Source organism: Vespula vulgaris, chromosome 14 (genome assembly GCF_905475345.1).
Source record: "Vespula vulgaris chromosome 14, iyVesVulg1.1, whole genome shotgun sequence".
Lineage (NCBI taxonomy): Eukaryota > Metazoa > Arthropoda > Insecta > Hymenoptera > Vespidae > Vespula > Vespula vulgaris.
Genome location: NC_066599.1, coordinates 2,644,960 through 2,668,364, shown reverse-complemented (window position 1 = coordinate 2,668,364; position 23,405 = coordinate 2,644,960). Strand labels below are relative to the sequence as shown.

Genomic DNA, 23,405 nt, shown 5'->3' with positions numbered 1-23,405 from the left:
TTCTCCGAATCTTTCAAGACAGTCTTTGACTATCTAGATACGCTTCTTAGAAATCAAGCGTTCTATTGAGATTCGAGATGTCGATAATTAATAATAATAATAATAATAATATTAATATTAATACTACTACTACTACTACTACTATAATAATAATAAATGATAAATACAAATCTTACGAAAGAAATCGAAGTACATTATGTGTGAGATTCGATATGATAGAGCCTCGATCGCGTCGAAATTCTTGATAATCCGAAAACATCGATATTTCATTGTTAAAAAATAATGATATATTTATTTTTTTGGTTGGAATGCTTTTTGCAATTTTGGAAAATTTATTAACCATCTATCAGCGTGTACAAATCTATCCGAATAACGATTAACGAGATGTTATATTAAAAAATATGAAAAGAAAAAAAGAGCATTGAATTTAGAAAACAATAAAACCCAGATATAAATCGAGGTTCTATTGTAGAATGATTCAATTCAAGATCTTGATTAACACTTACCAATTGATGATAAAATATAATCTAAGATAACGTGCAGATAAATGCACATCATTGTAAGATACATTCAAAGATACATACATGGATATACAAACACAAAAAAATATCTACATTGACAAGAATCCATAGAAAATGACATGTTAAAATAATAACAATAGCGTGTGTGTACGCTGATCCACGTAGGAATTGATCTCTGTGCAATACGAACAATTTTTACGCTTCGATACGACGTAATATACAATAATATAATGAAAAAAAAAAATAAAAAAAATAAAAAAATTATCCGTGGCATTTGCCAGGACCAGGAGATGTAACATTGATCCTGTAAGAAAAAGAGGGAAAAGAAAAAAAAATTACTCTTTATATATGTATATTGAACGGATCGTTGCGTTGTATAGAAACATTTCTATAACAAGATCGCAAGTTTTTAGGTGATATTAATTATGTCATGTTTAAGTTGCATATATACATATATTTGTATATATTATATATTATATATACATATATAATATATATATTATAAAATATATGTGTATAATATATATAAATATGATATATATGTACATATATATATATACATATATATATATATGTATAGACGAGCCAGTATATAACTGTACATAGATAAATAGCAAATGAAAAATAAACGTTATTAAGAAAGAACTCGGAGTAAGTCTCTCGTTTATTCGAATAATATATGTATGCATATATATATATATACTATCTTATTTAATTTATTTATATGTACATATTTACACGTATAACCATGATTTCGAATAAGACGGGAAACAAATAATAAATATTTACGTCGATCGGTCGATATTATCGATCATTCGAACGTCGACGTAACTACCACTTCCCTTTCTTATCGACACGATCATTCAATAAGCGGCCGCATGGCGGCGCTGAGAACGACGGCGTCAGCTCCAATATGGCTGCCACGACATTCGACGCACGGCACTCAGAAAGAATCGATCTCGACCCGGTGACGGAGAACACGTCTTCTGGTCTCGCGTATTTCTTTCCAAGAAGTTGTCGACGTGCCTTTATCTCATTTTGAACGATCTCGTTCCAAGTGTGTTACTACGAATTTCACGGAAAAGAGGACATCGAGATAAATACAAGGAGTGTCTTATTAAGCGGACGATCTTCCTGAGTAGCAGAACTACTTCGTTTCAACGACGACAACAAGATGAGTAACGTACCAACAGGTGAGAGAGAAAGAGAGAGAGATAGATATATAGAGAATATGAAATTAATTATAAGCAATATATACGTATATATATGTAAACACATATATCCATCTTTCTCTTTTATATCGCTTTTATATTGATAGTTTTATTGAATTATAATAATCGACGATATATTTACGATGTATGCCTATTACGTATGGTCGACGAAATGCGTTCTATGTGGCGTGACGAAAAGAGAGAGAGAGAGAGAGGGAGAGAAACAGAGACAGAGGTATAGAGAGGGAGTGGGAGAGGGAGAAAGGAAGTAGTTCTAACCTAAGCGCATTTTTACGTGAACGTAATCACAGCTGCTATACTACCGAACACGTATATATTTTCTCTGTGTATTACTACGCCTTTCATATACATTTGAGGAAGATGATTTAATGGTTATTTTTTTTATTAATTAACGAAAGTTGTTGACCTTAATGAATATATGATGTGTGTGTGTGTTGTATGATTGTGTATATATGTATATATATATATATGTATGTATGTATATTTGTATATGTATGTATGTATGTATGTTTGTATAATAGGAAAGTATAATTAAAATCGATTTTTAGGTTAGAACGTCCAGGGTATTGAACTGATTATAATCGTACAAATTGGTCGTTTTATATTTGTGGAAAATCTATCTCTATCTCTATATCTATCTTTATCTTTATTTCTCTCTATTTATCTTTCTCTCTCTCTCCTCTTTTTCTCTCTGATATATCTCGTCAAACGGAAAAGCCGGCTCACGTTTATTCTCGTTCTAGCCAGGCATAGTAATTGGATTAACATAATTAGCAGAGAACTTCGTTTCTTCGCAGCTCGATTGACTTTTAGTTAACGAGGATAAAGAAGCCATTGGAGAGATAGTTTGTTAATTTTAAATAGTTGGCGATATTTTCTTTTTTTTTTTAATTTTATATATATATATATTTATCTGTAATAATAATGAAATACGTAGTATGTATCTTATCTGTCCAATAGAAGCCATGTGTTCCGAATGATCTTTTCTTTTTTTTTTCTTTCTTTATCGATTTTACCGTCGTAAATATTCTCCCATTTTTTTTTCATTATAATTATCATTTACAAAAATACAGTGTAAACGTATACTTAGTTTTAACGAAGTACAGGATCGTATTACCGCATAGATTTTTTTTTTTTACAAGCACATGTACCATGCATTTTTTACAGGTAAACTTTTCTTTATTTTTGTGTTTTTCATTTCTATTATCGAGTATGTGCGTGCAAGAAAGAAGTACATGAAACTGACCTAACCTAACTTCCTTTGGATTATTCGTGTTATATAGTATTATAAAATATTACGTTCGTTAGTATTATTAATCGTAATATTCAAAGCTTTGAAATAAAATATGTGCTTTACATAGGATATTACAGTGGATAACGCATAGAAACGAATCGTAAACATTGTATATTGCGTATAAAATGAAAAGAAACAAAACAGAAGTTTGGAAAAAAAAGTTAGTGAAAGAATATACGTGTGTGTGTTTGTGTGTATTATTCATGATAAGTATAACATATAGCTTGGAGAGATAAGAATTGTTATGTCGATAAGCAGAGGTCATGTTCAATATCTTATCATTTCAAAACGAAATATATATATATATATATACGTATATGAATAGATAATTATTACTTCTGTAATTATTAGCTATATATATATATATATATATATATATATATATATATATAATTTATTTCAACTTAATTTTAAAAATAATCATCATTTATATAAAGTCATATATTTTCGGAATATGTATTCCGAAATATATGTGATCATTTTAATTGGAATTATTTAAAAATTATTTTTTTATAATGTCAAACAAAAAAAGTTAAGTATGGGTGTAGAAGTCATTTATTTTTAAGAAAATAATTTTTTTAGGTAGCTTAAAAATTTTGTAAATACGTATGTTTTTAGGCAGATAAATATGTTTTTTAATATCCCAAATTACTTACGAATTATATATCAACTTCGTAATCATTGGTTTGTACGTATATCATTGATCTTTATAATGTATCTTTATAATGCATTCGATTTTATAGAAAACGCATAAAGAATTACGAGTTTATTTCTCTCTTTTTATTAATCTATTAATTTAATTCGAATGAAATACTTTGTTGGTTTTAATTTATTTTATTTTTCAATGACAATGCTTTCAGTTAATATTTTTATAATAAATTATTTTATAATTAATATTTTAGAAATAATATATATATATATATATATATATATATATATATATATATATAGAAATCAAATTTGGCAGTATTAGTGTTAAGAATTAAATAAAATATTTCATTGATTGCGTCTACACGTTTAAAAGGAAGGGAATCTTTATTGTGGGTGGTCCTCGATCAAGATGATATTTTCTACTTTATTGAAGGTGAACCAGTGATCTCGAGATCCTTCTCGATCAATATGGTTAGTAAGATACACAGAACGAAAACGTGGAGAAGGATTGGTCAGGATTATTAATTTTACTCACATATACTTTTTATTAACAAGATATAAATCTCCTTTTAAGTCTATAGATCCTTCTAAAAATCATATGTTTCAAATAAAATTCATCGTTATTTATGTGCGTTAATTCTTTAATGAAAATGATCGATTTTTATTGTACAAATATTAAATTATTAAGCGACACTTGCGAATTTTTATTTTTAGGTTTATAAATCTTTTTTTTTTTTTAAGAGTAGATCGAATGCAACTCATCGTTTCAAATGTATCGTTGATCTGATATATTTACTTTTTGTTAAATTTATTTCAAACATCATATATATTAATGGAAAATCAGTCGAGAAATGAATTCGATGAATAGATCTTTACGAGTGAATATTCAAGAGGATCGATCCCAAAGAGCTATTTATAAAAAAAAAATTATGATTTACGTCAAACTTGTGCCCTCGTACAATCTCGTCGATCATATTGAAGTGTTTGTGATCACGTATAACATAAGTACTTGACTCGTGTCTTCAGTCATCAACTGATCACGTTTCGATTAATACTCATCGTTATTAATGCTATTGCATGTTTCCCGAGTCCGTTTCAAACGATCGATTAAATGTAAATATTTAATGTACAAGAGCGAATCAATAATTATTAACATGGTAAATAATTATTTATTTGAATTAATTTCAATAAAAATAATACGATGATTTTACTAATTCATGCTATAGATATATAAATTTTTCATTTTTATCATCGTATATCAAATTAATTTTTGATTAACTATTGAATATAATCTATCTGTATATATATGTGTGTAGTTGTAGAAATGAAAGAAAAAAAGAAAAAGTATATATATATATAGATTTCTTTATGATTAGAAATTGAGTTTGATTTCTTTGGATCTCGTTTTCTAAGGAAATATTTATATGCAGTGTTACGAAATGTTAGAAGACTATAGTATAATCTCTTGATGTAACTTAGTTTGCTAGTAATCGATAAAAACAAAAAAGTTAACGAAGACAGCTCTTTTCTTCTTTTTTTTTACGTCAAAATAAAAAACCAAGATAAGACTCTCGAGAATAAATTTTCATCACTTCTTTGCGACGAAGTAAAAAATATCTTATGAATCTTTCAAGAAGACTTAATTTTTTTTTTATCTCAACAAATTTCCCTTGGTACGCTCGTTTTCCATGGTACGCAAATTTTTATTTTGATTTCGACCTGCGAACTTGATTATGTATGTATTTTACTTGATGATAAATAAAAGGAGAGAGAGCTGAGAGTAAAGGGATTAATATTTTGTTTGAAGTCGCGAAAAAGAAAAATTAAAAGGAAACGTTTTATGCAAATTTACGAACCCTCATCGTATTTCTTTATCACGAATCTAAATATAAGCACAGACAGACACATACCCACATATGTGTGTGTACATGGATATATAAATAGAACAAAATATTTATCGAAACAGAAGAAAGTTTCCGATTTTGCATATCAAATTATCCATGGCTCGCAGTTGCAGTTTGTTGATTTTTTCGCGAAATAAAAACAATACATCGTTCAAATTCGCTTTTGCGTTGAGATTGATTGGATATTTCTTTTTTCTTCTTACAATATTTTTTAGATTAAGGTACATGCGAGAATCGAATTTTTCGAGTTTGAAAAAAAAAAGAAAACAAAAAAGGAAACAAAAAAAAAAGAGAGACAAGTGGTACTCGGATACGTCTTTAAATCTCGTAGTTAATTAAATCCGCCACGAAGAATATAAGAGTGTAGTAGCACTCAGGCTAGTTTTCTGGATGAAAATACACTACGACTATATGCGAAAGAATGTCGTTGTTATTTTTTATTACATAAGAAACTTAAAAAGAGTATGCAGAAAAAGAGATAAAAGAAATAAGATTAAATAAGTTTAAACATAATTTTAAATTCAAAAAAAATATATATAATTTTTTATATAGAATAATATCGAATTTCTCGACTCTACATTTTAATTTGTATAATATTTTTATATTATTATTTTCGTTGAAGGAATTAAATTAATCATCATTGATTAAAAGATTAGAAAATTGTGAATGAAAGAAAATTATTTAAACTGTCTTAATAACGAGCCTTTCTCTCTCTCTCTCTCTCTCTCTCTATATATATATATATATATATATATATAATAAAAGGAAAAAGTAGTATTCGTTCTTCAACCTTCACAGGAGGTTCCACGAAAAGGCGGAGCTATCGATTTCCTTTCATGCTAAAGTAACCTGGCCAGGTTATAATGCTTGGCTACACATTTCTTTCTTTTAGCCTTTATTATGTCTTTTCTTTTCTTTTTCTCTCTTTCTCTCTCTCTTTTTTTTCCTTTTTTGGTTATAAACGTTCCACACGATTCATCGAGTAGAACGGTACCCCGAAGCGAGCAATTTTTTAGCTGAGAATTTCTCAAAAGAATTTTTATTATATAAAATTATTGCCTTGCGAATTCTTAATCATAGTGAAAGCAACAATTCTATATAACTGTTAATTAATTAAATATAATATAATATAATATAATTAATTAATTAATTGTTTAAGTAATTAATTAAATAATTAAGAGATTAGAGTTCTAGCTGAAGAAGTATATAATTTCAATTATAAAATTTAATTTGTTTATTTTAATTTGAGATAGACTATCGTTGTCTCGAATAACGAAATAAATTTAATTGCAAATCTCTTCTAACGTTTCATCCTTGATCAAAATTTTATCTTACCAGGATGCTGGTAACCTTGAAGTTGTAGTTACACAGCGAAGACCCGTATTTAGAAGTACAACGGTAATCGACTCGAGACAATGAACCGGTTTTCGCAAGAGGAAACATCTTTGTTTCTTCTCATCTTGGTAATAAAAAATTTCGTTATATTAGAACGGTTTTTGATTAGGTAACCATCATTGCAAAAAAAGAAATGTAAGTACCTGTAAATTGCTCGTTCGGGTCGATGAACTTTAAATCGTTCAATTTAATCTATCGATATTTATATATATCGCAAAAAAACAAATAATCGATAATAATTTTAACAAAAAAGGGTTCGTCAAACAAAAAAGAGGAAGAAATGCAACAAAAAGAATACAAAAAAAAATGCATATTAAGAATTGTTCGATCGCGATGAAAAAAAAAAATAAATAAATAAAAAAAAATTGTAACAATATTAACAAAACGCGCATATTATAAGAATTGTTCGATTCATCATAAAAAAAAAAAAAACAAAAAAACAAAAAGAAATATCCAATTTTAACAAAACACAAGTGTTGTACACCTATTAAATATATTTACATGTTATTCCATATACGCGGTAAATTTAAAACAAATAAATTTGATTAAAGAAAAACAAAATAATAGTAATAATAATAATAAAAGAAATAAAGACAGACATTTGCTGACAGGAAAAGTGAACAAATTTATTGTAGGAATTATTAAACGTAATATTCGAATAGAACAATTTGTTGTTGACCTTAGGTCATTGACCTTTATATACATATATACATATATATATATATATATATATATATATATATATATTACACTGTACTTACATATATACACTGTACTTATATATACATAACCGTAACAGTATACTGAGAAGAGTTATCGTATTTAAAAGCAGGTTTCTGCGAACGTACTATATCGTTATTGTATACATTCAAAATGGAGACTGTTGTAAGCGAGAAGAAGAGAATCCTATGAAAGAACTGGGACTGATTTCTATCTCTCTTTCTCTCTCTTACTCTAAGCATATATATATATATATATATATACTCCTTCCTTTCCTTACCATTTCTACTTTACCTCGTCCGGTTTAAGACTCGAAGCCGTTCTCCAATACACAGAAGAAGGAGGCTTCTATTTGATTTCTTTCTTTGAGAGTTCCTTGATACGTGGCCATCGCGATTGTGGCGCCAACCAACGTCAAGGATCGGCAAGGAATGATCTCTTTCGCGCCAGCTGTTAGCTGTCGTCGTCTGCGAGTCTCGATTGGTGCACGTGGTCTGTCATATCCTTCTTTTATCTTTTAGTGTCACTCGAGAATCATACGAACGTAGTACGATCCTGTCTCTATCTGTTATCAAATAATTCTTCGTTAAACAGTGCTTTTGAGTTCTTGGATCGATAACATTTTTTTAAAAATAAATCAAAAAGGAAAAAAACGAAAAGAGAGAAAGAGAGAGAGAAAGAGGGGAGAAAGGAATAAGTAGAAAATTAAATAAATGGAAAAGAAGAAGACGTAATGGTGAGATAAGAAGGAAAGGAAGGGGAATTGTTTTTGACAAATAGTGTAATTCAAGTATCACGTAGTAGATAATCAATGCTCGACAGATGACGCTCGTGACGTTGAAGAAAATTGGCGGGAATCTTTTGAGAAGATTTATTTTATCAATGAATGAATGAATGCATGAATGAATAGATGAATGATCGATCGAATGAAAGGAAAAGATACACAAACAAACAGATAAATATAAAAGAAAAAGAAACAGAGATAAAACAAGAGAGATATGAAAATTGAGATGTCTGAAACAACAGATAAAAATATATTGTCGTCGAGATCTATGTCGCAAGGATCGAGGATCTGTCAGGAACACGATTACCAAGAGGATGAACATTGTTTGAATGAAAATGATCATGATTTCGAGTCCTTGGAATATGAAGAAGACGCTTATTATTCGAATTCAACGACAACACCAAGTTTCGATGATATCGACGAGCTATGCGACGATGCCGAAGAGATTTTCGTTCATTGTTGGCGAGATTCGAACGGAGAAATCGATGAGATCGTAGTAGACGATGTCAATTTCTCGATTGAAGCGGAACATCTAAAAGCTGAGGAAGTCAAGAAATCGGGTGTACGTGGATTTCGAAAGAAAAGATCAGTCAGAGTGATATTTCAAGATTTTTCCAAACCGTATCTTGCGAAGATCATCAACAGTCAGAATTATAAGAAGTTTTTAGAATTGGTGAAAGGTGCATCGAGTTTGTAAGAAAAAAAAAAAAAAAAAGAAAGAAAGAAAGAAAGAAAGAAATATCCTACCACTAATTAATCTTATTTCTAACTCTCTATAACGTCACTTAATTTTGATATCTCGTACTGGTTTATTTATTTCATTCATTTTTTTTTCATTTGTTGCAGTAAAATTAATAGTTAATCGTTTAAAAATCAATATTAATATTTATTTGTTAAATTATATTATATGACATGTATAAGCTATATATTGTGTATAATATATAGATCAATTATAATTTATAAGAGTTGTTAAGAATTATAATATCGCTTTTTCATTTACTATAACTTATAAGTTATATATTTTTTTTTAACGCGAAAAAAGGAGTTATAGAGAGTTAAATATTAAGTACACACATACACACACATATATATTTAATAAATTATGTATTAATAGCTTTAAAAATCGTTAGAAAATTTCTCGCACCGGTAAAAAGGTGATGTGTAATCGTTAAAGAAGAAAAGTCATTTATCTTGTAAAATATTGTACAAGAAAATATCGTAAATGAGCGATGATCTAATTAGTAGCTTTAATTAGTATTCACGTGTCGAAATTTTGAAAAGGAGGTCATCGGGTGTTATCGGACACGTGAAAGTTTTGCACCAACTTTGGTACTCGATATGTATAATATATATATATATATATATATATATATATATATAATATGTATACAATACACGTATATAGTATATAGACATTATTAGTTGTTAGAAATTGCTCGTAAATTTTACGAACGGAAAAAGGACGCAGTTAACCGCATACCATAGTTCCTTTCTTTTGTTCAAGTTAGTAGTACATATGTACATAGGGACCCCTCGTCAAGCATCGTTCCAATCTTCGACGTCATGCTAGTTAATCTAGTGATTAATTACACCCTGCAATCACGCACATCGTTAGTCAATATTTTTTTGTTGTTTCTTTTTTCTTTTTTCTCTCGTTGAAATTCTTATCCCAACGAAGTCGAGAGTAGTAATTTCGTTTTTTATTCTTTTTTTCTTTTCTTTGTTTTTTCTCTTTTTCTTTCTTTTTTTTTTTTCCTTTTTAATTCCGAAGTTATAAACAGCGCGTAAGATTAGAGAGAATAATAATATATCGTTGAAGCTACATATCTCATAGTTGTATAGTTTTCTTATAACACACAGAAGATTGTAATGTGATCGATAAAACGACAATGATCTACGTCCGTTAGATCTTAAGACGACGACAACGACGATGAACTTACGCAACGAACAAGTTGAATTTCTTCGACTACTACATGACCGGTTTGTCTCTCAATTCTCCTTCTACAGACAATATCGATTTACGTAATTATTGCTTAGAGAAATAAATTTAAAAGGAAAAAAGAAGAGAAAAAAGAAGAAGAGAAATAAGAATCAATATTAAAAGAAAGAGGAAAAAAGAAAAGAAGAAACGGAGATTTAAACGTAGAACGTTTTAAAGATCACGTGATTTTTCGATATATATATATATATATATATATATATATATATATATATATAAATATCTTTCGATATAAATTGTCTCTATTTTTCAAGTTCTTTTTATTTATTTCTTTATTTATTTTTGTTTATTTGATGAAGTTCTATCGTGGTAACGATCGTGATCGAGAAATTAGATATTCTGGTTATTCATACATATTTGTATGTGTGTTATAGCGCGCACGTATGTGTACGTATGTATCTATTAGAGTTGATGAGTCAAGGAACGTATTTTCTAAAACGCAATTCTCGTTTCTGTTTTCATAGGAGAGGATGCCTCTCTTCACCCAGCTGGTTCTCTTTCTCCATCAGCTGACAATGCAGCGAACGAGTTGCAAGGACTCACTTTGGAGGAACAAGAAAGTCAGAGAGCTGTTTGGAACGCGGAACTTACTAAGGTACATGAGTATATGTAACATAGATGTCTTTCAGCACTGATACTGGAGTACCAATTAAGTGTCCTAATTAATAAGGGGAGAAAGAGAAAGATAGATAGATAGAGAGAGAGAGAGAGAGAGTGAATAAAGTGGATAGATAGTAAGACAATTGGTTTTTATTGAATCAAAAATATTTAGTTAAAAAAAAAATAAGTAGAGGGAAAACAAAGTAAAATAATAATGATGATGATGTGGATCATAATAATAATAATAATATTCGAGACATTCATTATTATTTTGTGTTAAATAATAATAATAAAAAAATAGTTTTATTATAAATAGATTATTTGAAGATGAAAATAATGAACATTATATTTCGAAGTTACAATTATTTCGTGTCGTATAAATAATAAAAAACGAAAGATAGTTTTATCGTAAATAGATCATACGTTAGGATTAAAGTAGTAAACCCGTGAATATTTTATATATATTGTAATATATATGTATGTAATATAAATAGTATTGCTCATGTACTATACTACAATTATATTATATTAATGGCCATTATTATACTGAGCTACAAGTAACTTATTATTATACTAAGTATAACTTTTTCAAGGATTAAAAAAGAAAAAATAGGAAAGATGATGCTATATGTTTAAGAGTAACGATTAATTTTCTAAAAAAAAGATATTAGATATTAGGGTAAAAAAATATGAATAAAATTTTAATGCAATGAAATAAGATGAAACATTGCCTTGGTAGAAAAATAATTTATGACTTTTACGTTCCTAATATGACAAAAATCTCAATTATTTTTTTTTGCATCCAACTATATTATAAATGATTTATCATTATATATATATATCATATTATATTATACTATATTATATTATATATGTGTACATACATGGTATATGTCGTAGATCGAAGAAGAGATAAATACACTCAGGCACGTATTGGCGAGCAAGGTGAGGGTTTCTCAAGAACTAAAGAGGAAGTTGGGCATCAGCGTTTGGAAAGAACTCACCGATGACGTGAATCAGGGCTTGAAGAACGTTAAGGAGAGTCAAGTGTATGTGTGATTCCTTTTGAACGTGCGTGCTGGTGTGTGTATGCGTGTGGGAAGTGGGTGTATGTATGCGTGTGTACATACATACGTACATACGTACGTAAGTACGTACGTATGTATGTATGTGTTGTATAGAAAGTACCTGTCTGTCTTATACACTCATTTTCATTCTACTTGTTGATATTATCACTCGTCATCGTTTTACACGAGTACACATAGACACATACATATATACATATGCACATACGCACACGTATTTATACGCATATATACTTGGGTGTCAGGAGTATATAAGAAGTATCGAGCAAAAAATTACAGCATGATTGATTGATTTGCTCGACCATGTTTTAAAAATCAGCAATCATTAATTCATAATAGCGAAGAAAGAGATTGGGTAATCGCTTTTATTTCGAATATTTGTTCGTCGATGATAACATTCCTCGTTAAAATGCTGCTTCCAATTCCTAAGATCTTAGATTTCAAAACCCACAGGCACATACACACACACACACATATACATATATTACACATAATCATTCTTATAGCAAATATTAGAAACGATAGAGAGCTTGGCATTCGGAGAAAGCTTTACAACGAGTAAGAGTATCAAGGACGTTAAATTCGTGTTTTACAAATATTTTATATCTATGTTTTGTTGAAGTTCAACGTTAAACATTTTTTTTATATACATATACATATACATATATATATATGTATACACACATATGTGTATGTTTTACAAAAATTAACATCGTTATCGATCGTTTTATTTATATCGAAAAATTTTTCATTGTTATTTCATTGATTTTATTCACTTATTTATTTATTTATTTATTTATTTATTTATTTATTTATTTTTTCTTTTTTATGACGTGTATCTACAAGAGGAAAGTCATATTTTTCTACTTGTCCATTTTTATTTACATCTTCTTCCTACTTTCTCTATTCAGACACGTAGAACATTTCTTTTCTTTGACTTTTGGTTGGGTTCTTATTCAGTTATCAGAACGTTGGAGAGAAACTCGGTCAGTTCAGCAAGGCGATTACCGACAACAGTTTGTAAGTACGCAAACAATAGTTTCTGCTATCAAAGATCCAACGTTCCTTTCCTTTCAATGTTTCAATAATATTTTAATAATTTTTTCTATTTTTTTTTTCTTTTTTTTTATCATCATTATCTTATTTCACGCTATCGTGTGATACGTTTTCGTTTTTTTTCTCTCGTATTTTCTTTATCTTTTCTTCTTATTTTTTTTTTTTATTCATTTATTTTTTATTTTTTAATTTTTTCAATTCATCAAGTAAAACACAAATCTCGCTTATTTTCACTCAATGTTATTTCTCGCATGGTACTTATTATCATCACGCAAGCTTATCATTAATATTAGATTAGCGTTTAACTATGATCATGTATTTAGATAATTCACGTTTCAAATAATACAAGGTCTAAATTGGATAAGTATGTTTGAGAAAGAACGAACGTGTGATCTGTAAAGGATCAATGTAACACATTATTCTTAAGACGTAGATCGATACGTATTAACAAGTTTAAAACTAATGTTGACTTTTTTATCTCTTCTAATTACAAATGTAAATCAATTAATTTTGTTTGTGTTATTTAGATTCCAAAAGACGGAATCGGTCTTCAAAAGTACAGCCGAGAAGACAACGAGCATTCTTGGTGGTTTTGGTAGTGGCATTTCTATGAAATTAGGTCAGATGCGTAATTCGGATAGTTTCCGTTCTTTGGAAGAAAGAGTTGGATCTGCATATGAAAATGTTAAGGTAAATGTATCTGAAAACAGGTAATATATAATATATACACATAATTTATTCTATTAACTTTAGTATAGAAAATATATGAAGCACAACGATAGAAGTATATACAAAATTAATTCAACATTTTATTTTATATATACGTACATGTACAATATATATATATATATATATATATATATATATATATATATATATATATATAACTCTTTGCATTATAATTTATTTTCTTAATTTTTGATCAATTAACTCTGATCAGATTGTTCTTTTGCTTTCGACATCTTCCCTATAATACGTATATATATATATATATATATATTTTATGCGAATATAATTTTTTAAATTATGCGTTAATAATTTTGCAAAGTTACTTATCTATTTGTTATATTTATTATTATTATTACTTTCACTGTTCCATCTATATACTAAATTATTTCTATAACATCTATTACATCTGAATGAAATAGACGTTTCTGAAGCGATGGTTCAAAAATTCATAAAAAAAAAGAAAAGAATGCTATTTTTTTTATTGCAAAGTGTTAATAAAAGTTCAAATGATATTCGAAAAAAAAATATATATATATATATTTCACATATTTAATATTAATTTTATTGATTGATAGACAAAAGTCGTGCCTTCGAGATCTAATTCAACGCAAAGCTTCGACGATGCATTACGAGAAGCAGAAGCAACGAGACGTGCATCAGCAGCACCATCAGCAACCAGTCCGACAATTCCTGAGGACAAACTTCTCTCTTAGAGTTGACTTTGAATTCTTAATGGTCACCTATCTCTCCTTTTCTGCGCTACACACGCCAACGATTATATGATATCGATTGTAAACGATTTACGATCGACTATCTCTATCTCGCCCTATGCTCTATCACTAATTAATTAATCGTCCATTGCATTTTTTTATTATCGGGAACTAATCCACCGAATCAAGTGTACGGTTGGAGAGAACGTATATTATTATTATTATTATTATTATTATTATTATTATTATTATTATTTTATTATTATAATTATATTATTATTATTATTATTATTATTATTATTATTATTATTATTATATTAAAGGAAGGAAAAAGAGGACCATGAGCCTACAATAACAAAAAATAACGAGGAAGATTTGCCGAGCTCTTTGCCGATCGTTTTATAATTATTATTAATATTATTATTATTATTATTATTATTATTATTATTATTATTTTCTTTATTTTTATTATTATTATTATTATTATTATTATTATTATTATTATTATTATTATCGATTATCGATTATTGATTATTGTTATTATATTTTTCTTTTTATATAATATGATTATGTATTCTGCAACGCCACGAGCAATAACGTTATCAGCTGAAAAAATAAGAAAAAAAAGAAAATTATTTTTATTGATGGAGATTTGGACAAAACTAAAAGAATGGTATTACGCGTTCAAAGTAAATGACGTATTATGCTTGCGTGATTAAAAAATGTTGACGATAAAAACGATAAGTTAAATTCGCAATTGAAATGGATATTTCGACAAGTTTTTTTTCTTTTTCTTTTTTCTTTTTTTCGTTCAGTGACAATGCATATTTCGTCCCGTTCTTTTTTTTTTCATTCGTTCGTTCATTTGTTTCTTTTCTTTTCTTTGCATTCTTGTATTCTTTTTATTCCTAATTTTTGTTCCGTGAAAAAAAGCGATCTTTCTTTCTTATTTACTATGATATATATCGTTGAGATTTTATAGCGCTAACGTGACAAGTAGGTTGGTGATCGGTAGATCAAGGAGCTTTTTTTTTTCCTTTAATAATAATTTTAATGATTTTTCTTTTCTTTCGCTTCTTTTTTTTCTGACTCGTTTTGCACTTCTTTCTTGTTTTTTCTTTTTTTTTGAAAATAGATATGATATTTCAAGCGAAAAATTATATTTTTTGTTGGCACTTGCTACGCGGACACTGGTAATTTTTATTTTTATTTTGAGTATATATATATATATATATATATATATATATATATATATACGGATCATTTTAATATTGAAAGTATATAGTTGAGATAAATAGAAAAAAGAAAGAAAGAAAGAAAAAAAAACACCAATGTACATCCAATTATATTTCGATGAAATCATTTTTCTTTTCTTTTCTTTTCTTTTTTGTTCCTTATGCACCTTAATTTGACGACATTAAACTTTGACTATACACACTTATAAAAAATATTATTGTTTTAGTTTATTTTACTTCTCTTTTTTTGACGAGGTCGTTCTTTTTTTCTTTTCCCTTCGTTCTTTTTTCTTGTTCCACTGTTTTATTATTATTATTTTTTTTTATTTTTTTTGATTTTCAAACAAACGTCAGTCGTTTGAAAAACGATTATCGACGGTAATAAAACTATTTTTAACGATCGTGGACCATACCCGTCCTTCGACAATACTACTTAACTACTCACAAGTACGTGGAATGCGATCGTTCACTGCTATATACACATACATAAATACATATACATATACATATATATATATTTTATTGCAAATTTAATTTCATCATCGATATATAGCAACAAAAGGTTTGCTTGCCAAATAAATCAATCGTTCTTCATGCTCTACAGTTTTAACTGGATAAACAAAGAGAAACGACCAAGAAGGAGCGAGGAAATAAATAAATAAATAATTAAATAAATTAATTAATTCCAATAGTTATAAACACTGATTAACACATCGAATAAAAGCAATTTCTAATAATTAATTTTCTAAAACGGCAAAAATTGCGAGAAATATTCTTAAGACACTGTTCGTAAAACGTTAATATGAAGAAGAACAAAAAGTTATGAATTAGGAATGTTCTAATAAGAGAAAAAAAGGGGGGAAAAAAGAAAGCAAAGAGAGATGACAATGATTTGTTGAAAACGATGTAATAATGATATACTTACACCGGGGTAAGTACTATAATAACTAAATTACGAATTAATTAATAACAATTTCGAAAAGGAAGCGAGCTATGCTATGTGAAGCCTTACAGACGTATATAAATATATTTTCTAACAAGCTGCAAAGGATCGAGAAAGAGTTGAATAGAAAAAAAAAGGAAATAAAAAAAGTAAATAAAAGAAGAAAAAGAAGAAAGAAGATTAAACGAAAGAAATGCACGACGAAGAGGGAAGAAAAAAGTTACGAAGGATATTTTCTAATGTAGCTTTTTAAAAACCAAAAAGAAATAAAAAACAGAGAAAAGAAAAAAGAAAAAGTTAAGGAATAATCACGGTGGCTAGGAATGCGTTTGCTTACTAAATCTTTGAGCGCACACACAAACATACACATACGTACATATACACGTATACAGGTACATACATACATATATACATACGTACATAGGTACATACGTACATATGTACATTATTCACACAATAGCGCGAGCTTCTGGAATATTTATTTAACACAAACACAAAGACAGAAAGACGACGTACCTACCTTGTTAGATACACATAAGTACAGATCACGTATTCACAGAAAATGCTGCCTCTGAGAAAGTTGCTCGTCAATGTTGTCCCATATGCGTCGATAATCATGAATTATCTATCGATATATAAGTAACATATATCTTACCGGCATTGATCGTTCGTAATTGCTGCATAATTTTCTTGTTCATATTGGTAAAAATAAATTATTTTACGAAAACAACAAAATATCAGCTATGGAACATATATATATACATATTATGTATATCTATATACATCATATATGTATATGTGTATACATATATATACATATACATATATATATATATATATATATATATATATATATCTCCTTTCCCACGTACCCCATATGGCATTGAAGTACTGTACTATATGGTACATGTGAAATAGCTAGTAAGAAAACTATGAGAGCGTAGTAGTCTAATACTCTCATGTAATTTTTCTAATTTTTATTTTTTTCGGCAGTATAGATATATTCGGCAATATTTTATATATATAATATTTATTAGATATTGAAACGTTTCATTATTAATTGGGTAATAAGCAAGAAAATAATGAATAGCGATGTAATTGATTCTATGGATTAATTCGTCAATGATCCTATTTCTTAATAAAATTAATCGATGATTCAGCATGCCTGTGAAATAATCAGTCAATGATTAAAGTATCTATATAAGTAATTCTTTTTTAAGTTTCAATAATTATTAAATTAATTGTTTCCTAGACATATTATAAATCATTGAATTGTTTTATTCGTAGATAGATAGATCATAAATCATTGACGAATTATTCAATAGAGACGTGAAAAATCATTAAATTATTTTTATTCAATTGCAAAATTATCTTTTCCGATTATAATTAATTAATTATGATAGTAAATATTAAATTAATGATCGATTCATATATATATATATATATATATATATATATATATATATAAGTATGCATGTATGTGTCAATCATTAATTTAAAATTATTGCATTAATTAGCCAAAGGGATTTTTTTTTAAAAAAAAGAATTAAACATCTACTTTATTTTCATCCTGCACGTTGGTACAAAACATTTTTCGTGCGCGTATTATCATTACGCCTAAGTATACAAAACAAACAAACAAAAAAAGGAGAGAAACTAAAAATGAATATTTTTCATTCTTTCTCTCTCTCTCTCTCTCTCTCTCTCTTTTTACTAAATCGAGAGATATGTAAAAAAGATACATTATTTTCGATTGTCGTGGTTTGTTTCGAGTGAGAGAAAAGAAATTGAAGAAGAAAAAAGAAGAAGAGAAAAAGAAGAAGAAGAAGAAGAAGAGAGCTGCATGTTTCTAATTTACGCATATGTAACTTTTTTTTTCTATATGTTTACCATGTGTAAATACATATATATATATGTATATATATATATCTGCTATATATAGATATCATTTTTTGTATCTCTGCGCGTTTATATAGATTTATATGTATACATATATATATATATATAAATATATATATATATATTTATGTATGTTTATATATTACATATATATATATATTACGACTTCGTTAACAACATAAAATGTAATTATTCACATAACAGAGTAATCTGCGATATCTATAATATCATTATAACGATCTGGTTTTGTACTTAATAGGCCGACACTTAATCGTACTATATATTTGATCGTAGATCGTAGGTTCGAGATATTCTTTCGATTTTAACTCTCTTCAAATCACACGTACTTTTGTTCAAATTTTCACGCTTTTTCCTTCAATAATATCTATATTAATAATAATGAAGATAATAATAATAATAATAATTATCATGATAATGATGATAATATTAATAATAATAATAATAATAATAATAATAATAATAATAATAATAATAATAATAATAATAATAATAATAATAATAATAGTAATAATAATGATGATAGAAAAAAAGTAATATTATCTGTCATCTTCGTCTCCGTGTAGGCCACTTGAGTATTATAAAAAAATATCTCGTTGATAATTATCTCTTATTTTTCTTAGATATATTTCGTTACCATGGTAACCTTCGTGATTGGATTCGTCTTTTCTTAATGGGTTAATTAACAAACCATCGGTTTATCTCCATTAATATCGCTAAAACGTTTAATAATAATAATAATAATAATAAAAATAATTATTACAATACTAATAATTTTATCCGCTTACAAGAGCTAGGATCTATCGTGAGAAAAATATATAATATAATATATAATATATAATATATAATATACCTATGTGTATACATATATATATATTTTTTGTAATATAAAAACAAAAAGTATATAACATTAAATTATGAACGAAGAACGTATCGACTAAAAAGTGGTAGGGAGGAGAGTGGCGGGGTTTAAATATGATCGAATAATAATCCAGCTATTGAGTATTATTTAACACGGGCTAAGAAAAGGATTGTGTGTATAAGTAAGTACATAAGTGTATAAATGTCTTTAGGATGTCAATGCCGATGCTTTGATTAGCAAATATCAATATTTTTTTTATTTATTTTAATCCGTCATATTTATCAAGAAAGAAATTATCGATCGTGATAATAGATCCTTTTCTTAAAATGAATTATCATAAAAAAAAGGAACAGATAGAAAGAAAGAACAAAGCAATAAGAAAAAGGAGGAGTAAAAAATTAAAAGAAAAAAAAAAAAAACAAAAAAGAAAAAAAGATGAAGAAATTTTGATCAACGAGGACGGATTAGAATGAAATCATTCGAATGTCGATCCTTAAAACGTAATTTTATTTCGTTCACCGAGAGTCGAAGTCGAGTGTATGTATATATCTCTTTTTTTTTCTTTCTGTCTTTCTTTCTCTCTCTGTCTTTCTTTCTTCGTGCGACCTTTGCACGTGAACGTTGCACTTTTGCGCGCAATCTTCCATCTACGGAGACCATTGTTATAGCTTGGTACGTTCGTGTTTAGAAACGGGGGTGTGCCACACCTCCGTTCTACCTTCAGAAGGTTAACGGGCTATATAGAGGTCTCGTACGTGGTTGATATCGCTTATGGACGTTTGGGTCGATTAAAACCAACAAGGTCCATTTTCACCTTCCTCTAACTAATTCTCGTTGTTCTCTTATTATTAGTACTGGTATTTCTTTCTTTCTTTTTATTTGATATGTATAGATAATTGACGAACAAATAATCGTAAAAGTTTCAATAGAATTTGCATTAACATATATGATCATTATAAATAATGAAATCACAGATAGAATTTATAAAATTTTCATAAACATATATGAACGTTGTAAATAATGAAATCATAGATCGAATATATTATATGAAAGTTTCTATTAAATTTGCATAAATAAATATTAATATTTTAAACAATGAAATCATAAGTCGAACATAGTTGAAAATTTTCTACGGTATTTATATGAACGTATATCCAAATTATAAATAATTGAATCTCACATTGAAAATAATTGTAAATTTCTATAGAATTTATATATATATATATATATATATATATATATATATATATATATATATGAACGTGAATACGAACATTAGAAATAATTAAAAAATCATACATTGAACAATCATCCATATACATAAAAATACACATATACATATATGCAAATTTCGAGATACTTTTAATTATTACAGCTCGATAAACAACATATATTAACATTACTATGTAACATTTGTTTTCTTCTCATTTTTGCGATTAGAAACTATATAAGTACGTATCGTCCAATATAAAAAACATATATAAAACATACATAAATCATATATATAAAAGAAGAATAAAAAAAAAAGAGAAAGAAAAAGAAAATTAAAAAAAAAAAAGATTCATTGTAACCGTTTAGCCGCATAAGTATAATGAGCTATGCGCGAAACTCGTTGAATCGATTACGATCCCGATTCCTCGCGTTCCTTCCTATATAAACCGTGCCGCGTTTCTCGGTGATTAGACGCCGGGCGTATCGCAATCTGATTTTAAATTGGTGAAAGCCATAGAGCGGTGACTTTAAACACTAGTTTGTATCCCTTATAAGGTCGCTCTCATCATATCTCTTACTCGCTTACTCAGAAGTGTATCGCACACGCTCTTTCCTATCTTTATAGACATACAGCAACATCATCATCATTATCATCATCATCATCATCATCATCATCATCATCATCATCATCATCATCATCATCATCATCATCATCATTATGATCATCATCGTCATCATCGTTGTCATTGCCATCATCGAGCTTTTCTCTTTCTTTTTCATTTCTTTTCATTTTTGTCTTCTTCTTTTCTTTTTCTTTTCATTTTATATTTTTATTTTATTTATTTTTTTTTATTTATCTTCATCTTCTTTGATGTAAAGAGTCGATCACGAACATCATCTTATCATCATCACCATACGCGCACACTAATTCATTCCGACGAATTTCAAGCAACGCGCTATTTAGAAGAAAGACTCGTTTTAAGACTCGTTTGAGTCGTCGACTCGACTCGATTCGACTTTAACTCGACTTTATACTCGAGATCTTTCGTCTTTCGTAATAACGACTTCGTTTCCTAGTAGCATCGTTTCGTTGCGATGCTCCCAGAAATCGAAATCCTCGTGGGGTTTTATAAAACGTTTTAATTCGTCTAACTGCAGTTCTGTGTAAGTTTCTTTTCTTTTCTTTTTTTTTTCTTCCTTTTTCTTTTTTCCTTGCGAAAAACGTTTATTAGATCGATCGTAAGATACTGAAACGTCGAGTTTTCTTCTCTGAAATAATTGCATTCTTCATTAGGATTTTTATTGAATGAAGGAATGATTTTATTTTTGTTTTCTTTTGATTTTCTTTTCTCTTTTTACAGAATCGAACTGCATCGACATCGTTCTTGTCCTTCGTTTATGTTTATATGTGTGTATGAATATGTGTGTGTGTGTGTGTTTGTGTATGTGTATATATATATATATATATATATATATATATATATATATAGTGAAATAATTGTACCATATATATTATTATTTGTGTTTTGTCCATGCTGGATAAATAATTAAGTAAATATGTATATACGTATATTCGAAGGACCGGAATACAAATGGCATGCTGGCTGGATCGACACACTTTAATTGAAGAAAATAAGATAGAAAGTATCGTTTTATTTCATTTGTGAAAAATAGAATAGTGTTGGGCAATATTTAAGTTAATTAATGATTATACTATTACTTCGTACAATGTTAATCATTAGTTGGATCAATATGATTTATAATCGAACTTTATCCTCGTAAATTGATAAAAATAAATAAATAGATTTTATCAATGATTTACGCTTATAATATGATCGTGTAATTCGTCAATGTTATAATTTTCGATCACTGACGTATCATTTTCGAATGTACATAAATCATTGTGACAAAACTATATTTTTTAAGGTTCACGTATAAATTGTTGTATAAGTAAATATCATTAATAAATCTTTAATCGAATTAAGTATTGTCCAACGTTATTCTACGAACGGTATTCTAGTAGACGATTATTTTTCTTTTTCGTTTTTTTTTCCTTCTATTTTCTCTTTAAGGAAATCACCATACTATTTCAGTCACTTTGGAATGCTTTTGAGAATATTCGACGACGTTCGTTCAACGTAATCTCATGACATATCGCACGACTGCAACAATAGGAGTTCGCATAGTGCAAAATGGCAAAGGTTGTTTCGCCTAACGTTCCGTACAACGATGATCAATTTTCTTCGATCGTACTTTGAACACGCGAGTCTTGTTATTATAATCTTTTTAGTAAGTCTCTAATCTTAGAAAAGTCTCTCATTGATTCGTAACACTTTGCCAACCGGTTAGAATTAAGATGACTGATTTTATCAAACCATATAAATTTATCATATATGCGAACATATATATATATTTACATATAACATAATATATATGATAATTAATAAGAAATATGAAGTGAACGGATGAAATAAAGCTGTAACACTCGAGAAAGTTTAAAGTAAAAAAAAGAAAAAGAAATAAAGAAAAAAGAGAAGAAGAAGAAGAAGAAGAAGA

The 23,405-nt window shown here is 27.9% G+C and overlaps 1 protein-coding gene across 3 annotated transcripts; it reads left to right on the top strand.

The window, feature by feature from the left end:
* Window positions 1-1,420: 1,420 nt before the first annotated feature.
* On the top strand, window positions 1,421-17,079 carry LOC127068933 (tumor protein D54). 3 transcript variants are annotated; one of them, XM_051005374.1, is made up of 6 exons: window positions 1,421-1,714; window positions 10,965-11,095; window positions 12,001-12,149; window positions 13,146-13,205; window positions 13,769-13,931; window positions 14,546-17,079. In XM_051005374.1, exons 1-6 carry the CDS (start codon window positions 1,696-1,698, stop codon window positions 14,681-14,683), a joined length of 660 nt encoding a protein of 219 aa, XP_050861331.1. In that variant the 5' UTR covers window positions 1,421-1,695; the 3' UTR covers window positions 14,684-17,079. The 3 variants fall into 3 exon arrangements, with proteins under 3 accessions (XP_050861331.1, XP_050861332.1, XP_050861333.1); XM_051005376.1 differs by lacking the exon at window positions 1,421-1,714 and adding an exon at window positions 7,801-9,181; XM_051005375.1 differs by lacking the exon at window positions 13,146-13,205 and having other exon boundaries at window positions 1,424-1,714.
* Window positions 17,080-23,405: the final 6,326 nt, after the last annotated feature.